This window comes from Pteropus medius, unplaced genomic scaffold (genome assembly GCF_902729225.1).
Source record: "Pteropus medius unplaced genomic scaffold, Ma_sr-lr_union100, whole genome shotgun sequence".
NCBI classification, from domain to species: domain Eukaryota; kingdom Metazoa; phylum Chordata; class Mammalia; order Chiroptera; family Pteropodidae; genus Pteropus; species Pteropus medius.
In genome coordinates, this window is record NW_024350008.1 from 1 (window position 1) to 6,358 (window position 6,358).

The window sequence follows — 6,358 nt, forward strand, 5'->3', positions numbered from 1 at the left end:
CCCGTAGGATGACACCACAGCCACAAGATTTCCTGCTCTAAAATGTAAGTGGATGCAGCCACGCCCCAGGACTGTCCATTCAGTTAATGGTGAAAATGCTGCAAACAGATGATGCCACCAAAGTTTGCTGCCTGGAGGGGTGGCCACGGGCCCTGCCCACACCACGCCTGCCAGAGCCACACCTGTGGAAGCCAGATGCACAGAGCAACTGGGAGGGGAGCACAGACCAGCTGGGAGGGGAGCACAGAGAATGTGATGTGAGGTGGCCCTGAGTGGGAAGCGCCCAGGTCCCCTGTGTGCTGAAAGCGCCCCTTTGAAACCTCTCTGCCTCCTCCCAGCCCTCGTCTCTGGGCCTTGATGCCAGTGGGAGCTCTGATGATCTCTGAACCTCCTCCCAGGGAATTCTTCCATCGGCTTGGAGACTAGCTCCTGGCGACTGGACAGATGGCTGATGGGCTCTCAGCTCCTGGTCACGTGGTTGCTTGGTCACACTCATTGTGTGCTAACTGCACATAATTGGATCAGTCCCAGAATGTGAAGTATCTTTAAGTGCTATTTCCGTTTTCTTTATGATTCTGTTTTTAAAACTTCCTCTCGGCTCTCACTTTACCATAAGCAGTCAGGCAAAGCTAAGCCCCCTCCACTCTTGGCTTAGATATCATTTTAACTGAATATCCAATTCCATTGCTCACAAGGTCGTCCTTCCACAAAACCCTAAAACGGGAGCAGCGTTCAGCCATGATCTTGCAGCTTTACAGCCAGGACGCTTTTTAGGGAATTCTGATAGCGTCACCCCTACTTCTCAGGATCCATTTCTGTCTTGCTCTGTTCCCACTGCTATAAAGAACGACCTTACACTGGGTGTTTGATAAACAACAGAAACTTATCTTTTACTGCTCTTGAGGCTGGAAGTCCAAACTTTGGAGCACAGGGCCCAGCTCACTCCGAAAGCTGCAGGAAAGCCTCCCTCGCCTCTTCCTGGCTGCTGGTGGATGGCCGGCAACCTCCGGCGTTCCTTGGCTTTCAGCCGTGTGAGCTCAGTGTCGGCCTCCATCCTCACACGGTGTTCTCCCTGCATCTCTCCATCTCCACACGGGCCTCTTCTTAAAGGGACAGTGGTCATATGGCATCAGGAGGCCGCCCTACCCAAGTATGGCCTCATCTTCTCTCATTACATCTGCAGTGACCCCGTCTTCAAATATCTTCCTTAGTTTTTCAGTTAGAACTTCAAAAGACATTCTTTTGGGGACACCATTCAATTCATTAGGAAAGAAGAAAACCTTCAACCAGAATTTTAATGTTTAAGACTGTTAAAATGTTAAGAATACACTTGGTTTGCATTAAAATGAACCCTAATAAACATCTATAATGTACAGAAGGTGATTGATTTCAGCTGACAACAAAATCATCGACGATGATTCTTTTGGAGGAAATACATTTGGTCTCAAATCTTAGATCTGACACAGACTTTACTATTAGTTTTGAAACATAAAGCATTTGAATTGTACTTTTTCTGGACCAGTTTTTCCCAACTCATTCATCAATTGCCTTCAGAGGAGAACTCCTCACAGTGAATGGAAAGTAATTCAGAACATTTCCTTCAATATTCTCACTAAGGGTGGTCAGCATTAGGCTGCCTTGAGGGCTCAGTGGTCTGGTCATCTGACCCCCATATCAAGTGATGACATTTGTGCCCAGGATCATTGCAGACAAGGGTTATGTCCTGGTTCATCATCTGGGTCTCTCATTGTGTCATGTTCCACTGTAGTACAATGAGCAGACATACTCAGCCTCAGCTTCAGGCGGGGCCCTAGAGGGTCAGAGCAGTTTTACCTCCGAGGATGGAACCCAAGAACCATGCAGGGTCCAGGAGAGTTCATTGCTTGTATCATAAGTCAATATCCTGGGGGCTTGGCCATTCTTCTAATGGAACCAATGTTGACAATGACCACCGGTAACGGCTCCTGTGCTGGAGCCAAAGGTGAGAGTGACTTTCATGCCAGGGGACATGGTCTGTTAGGGCTCCTGAGTCTCCACAGCCTGAGAACAGAGGAGCTCAGGTCATGTTGGGGGCTTTCCAACATACCCTGACCTCAGGCTGGTGCTGGTCTCTGGGATGTCCCTTCCTCTCCTCCTCAGCTCCCTGGGTGGAGGCTGTGTTTGGTGGGGCAACATGCACATATGAGTGCAGAGCACCATCTAGTTCTGTGTCTGAGCCCAGCGTGTAGCTTCACTCCCAGGAGGAGGCTCGGGTGCTTGTGAACTGAGTCTGTCCCTTGAGAGGAAGCACCTGCTGTCATCTGTAACTCAGGCCATGACCATGGGCACAGGGCCCATTCAATTTCTACCCTCTGAATTGGTTTCAGACCTCAAAGCTCAGGACAGACCCACAGCGCCCCCTGGCGACGTCCTCAAGGGGAAGTTAATGGTAGGATTAGAGCATCGCAAATGGCCAGCAAGAGAGGATTTTCTTGGCGTCTCTGTTTTCTGATTCTTCATTTCTTTATTTTGTTCTTTCATTTGTTCTTTTTCTCTGTCTATATATCTATTATCTATCTAACTATCTGTCTATCATCATCATAATCTACCTATTTATCTATCTGTCTATTCCTCTCGTTGTTGTTTCATGGTCCCATGTCCCTGTCTCATCCCACCTTGACTGTAGGGAGGTAATAAGGTCCCAAGGACATGACAGCCTGTCATCCCACCACATCTGAGGATGTGCGAAGTCTACCTTCTTTTCACCTTGTAGAGACAACTATGCTTTTTGCCGTATGATGTCCGGATCCTGTACTCATAAGACAGAGGATCTGGGAAGAATGGGACACTTCGTATTATCCAAACTGGAAATCTCCTGGTACCAATTTTAAATGGTTTCCTCCAGTAATTGGATTGATGAGAGATTACAGTTATCTCATTCCAGGGAGATTATTTATAGGATCATTGAGCTGGTAAATGTAAGTAGGATTCTTGCTTTAAAAAAAAATTTTTTTTTTTTTTTAGAGAATATGACATCAAAAATATAGCACTTGGCTCTGGGTCGAGCTTGAAAAGCTTTATCAGTTCTCTGGCACCTCGTACAGCACAGCAGTTATGGTTTAGGCCCTTATCCTTGGGGGAAGGAATAGAGAATATTTTCATCTTTGTGTGTAATAAAAGTTTTAATTTTGTAGGAATATATCAATTGCAACAAGCTTGAAAAGTTAATACAGAAACATCCACATAATGCTATAATCTTGGAAAACCACAGTCATTTATTAAAACAAAGAACATTGGAGTAATAATATTTATTAACTGCAGGCCTTATTCAGACTTCATAATTTTTTCCCCAATATTTTTTTCCCTTCTTTGTGCCAAACTGGGAATACAATTGAGCAAAAAGCCATACAGATCACATGCCTTATAGAATGCATTCTTCCTTTAAATTTATTTTGCATTGCTTCAACACAATATTTTTCTAACAAGATTTTTCTTATTGGAGAGAAAACAAACAATTCACAAATTCACACTCTCCTCTCACGGCCCAGTGCCGGACACCTTAGGGGGAGCTCGCGTAGTGACACAACCTGCAGCCCTGCTCCTCCTGTCCTGACGTCAGGGGAGTCAGCTCAGGTATAAGCTTCTGGAAACCACTTCTACTCTAGACGCCTTCTAACAGCATACATGTTCCCATGAGCCACAAAATGCATCCTTAGAGAACACGTGCTTGTGGAAATTCCTTCTAATTTCCAGTTAGTTTTAAATAAATCACAATTTTCAGAGATGGCCTGAGATTTTAATTTTATTTCTGAGTGTCCCTAATTTTTGAATGGGAGAGATTTCGTCCTAGATTGTTAAAATAATTGAATTTTAAACAGAAATTTTCAAGAATAAGTTCAGAATTATAGAAGTAGAGGTACTTCTTAAAATTTAATGTTCATAAAAACCTCCTGGAGAGATTGTTAAAACAGATTCCTGCAAAAGGACACAGGATTCTCACACAGTTGGCCTAGTTTGAGGAACTGCAATCCCAGCAAGTGCAGTGAGACTCCCATTTTAACGCTAAGTGAACTATCCATGTCGTCTGCAGGGACAAACAATGAATGAGAGTGTATCTGCTCATGCTCTTTGCATCAGAGGAGACTCGGAGGGAGCAGTGGGGTCTCTGAGTCTCACTGTCGTTGACATATTTTAGAGCTGAGAACCTCCCCATTATTACAAGCAGACAGGGAGAGTGGAAGTCAGTCTTGTGGAGTCACCCTGGAGAGAATGGAGGACACATGGTGATGAACCACTGGCAAGAGAACAGGGCCTTGGAGCCCCCGCCCCATGGCGTGCTGGCCATTTCCACCCTCTCTCTTCCCTTCTGCCTCTGAGGCTGAGCCATTCTGAGCACGTGAGGAGGTTTTGGTTGCACTTCCCCGTGGGTTCACATCACTGTGTAAGTATAACTACCCATACCCAGATTACAGTAATAGTCGGCCTCGTCCTCAGGCTGGGCCCCCGTGATGGTGAGGGCGGCTTTGTTCCCAGAGATGGATCCGGAGAAGCGACCAGGGATGTCAGAGGGGCGGCTGTTTGTGTTGTAGATAAGCATGCGGGGAGCCCGGCCTGGGGTCTGCTGGTACCAGCTGGGGTAGTTACTGGTAGAGACTGACCCAGAGCTAAGGCCACAGGTGAGTGTGACCGTCCCTCCAGGAGACACTGACAGCGATGGCTCCTGAGTCACCACAGTCTGAGAATTCGCCCCTGAAACCAAAGGAGACACACAGTTGTCATGAAACTAGTCACCCAGAGACCTGCCTTTATGAACCCCCAATATGTAGAGTCCCTTCCCCTGACCTGAGCCATAAGCGAGGAGCCCCAGCAGAAGTATCGTCCAGGCCATGGTGGGGACACTCACAGGTCGCGGACTCCTCAGGCTCCTGGTCTGTAGTGTGATGTCCTCAGGCCTTTTTAAGTTTCACAGACTCATTAGGAGGAGAAGGTGCCTCATGCAAATCAGCTTTCTCTCTCTTCCTGACCCAGAGTCACCATGATGTCCCTGGGCGAGGTCTTGAAAGGGGCAGATGCTGGGACCTCACACAGACCAGATGGCGTGGTGACTGAGACATTGATGAAGAGACTTCAGGCCTTTCACCAAAATGGTCTCTCCTGTCTGGTGACCTCAGTTCCAAATTCCCCCTCTGGAAAGGCTGAGAGTTGGATGATGAGATGCTGCTTTCTCCATATTCCGGCCCCGACAATCTAGTGCACCCCAACACTCACCCCTGCCCGTGAGCGGTTTCTCCTCCCCAGTCCAGTCCCTTCCTGTCTCCCTGGAGGACGAGTAGCGGGCATCCCTCCCACAGCAGCAGCCTCAGTGGGAAATCCCAGTCACACGAGGTGTGTGAAGGGACAGGGGTCTCCCACCGCCACCGTCCTGTCCACGGTCCCCAGTTCAGCAGTGAGAGCCCAGGGCTGGGCGCCCACACACGGAGCCGCACTGCCAGCCTTGGTGGGGGAGGGGTAGCTCTCCTCTGCTGTGAGGAGCCATGGACCCCGTGGAGCGGCCTCAATGCCCTGCAGGGTTTGCCAAGCAGGGCAATGATGTCACCACAACATTATGAGCTTCCTCCCAACACGAGATTTAAAAGAAAAAGGAAACATGTCACTTGTGACCGGAAATGAAAATTATACTCCGTCTGAACAAGTTGGTGCGAACATCGTGAGAATTTTAAAACTCCCTCTCCTCTTAACAGCCTCCCAGGAGCAGAGAGAACTGGGAAGAACAGACGAGGGGATTTAGGGTCAAGGGGAACAGCAGGGATATGAGATTTCTTGTTAATTTTTGAAAGTTAACTTCAGAGATCGTGTTTCCGCAGTGGGAAATAAAATATGATCTTATATTCGTTTCAGAATTGTTAGTACCTGGTCTGCTTCATGAAATGCGCATTCTTTTCGTTCTCATTGCTCATGAGCCGTATCTGAGACCCCCACAGATTTCAGACAAAGATTCGTACCAAATTACGGTGCCTTTTAAATGAAGGATTCTTCAATAGTGGAGAACAATGTGTAATTTGATGTGCACCACATTCAAGATGAAGATGACTTCGATCTTAGGAGGACAAGAAAGATTTACAAAGAATAATATAAATATCTGAAAAACAGAAGTGATATGGGCTTCCATAGTCACTCTAAAAGACAGAAATAAACGATCAAGACCATCCGCTTACAAATAACTAAAATTACGACAGTTTCAGAGCTAATGCATTTATTATATCTTTTATCATGAACATATGGGAAGTCACGGTAATTAGCCAGGATTCTCGACCTCTGAAGGGAGCCCTGAGCCAACCCTGGAATGTGTCTCAGACATTCTCAAGGCACCGTGGGCCAG

At 47.0% G+C, this 6,358-nt stretch overlaps 1 gene segment (V, D, J or C); it reads right to left on the reverse strand.

Moving 5' to 3' along the window:
• Window positions 1-4,018: 4,018 nt before the first annotated feature.
• LOC120583077 (immunoglobulin lambda variable 8-61-like) lies at window positions 4,019-4,918 on the reverse strand. The segment is given in 2 exon segments: window positions 4,019-4,728; window positions 4,822-4,918. Coding segments are annotated over 2 exon segments (366 nt in total).
• Between the last annotated feature and the right edge of the window lie 1,440 nt (window positions 4,919-6,358).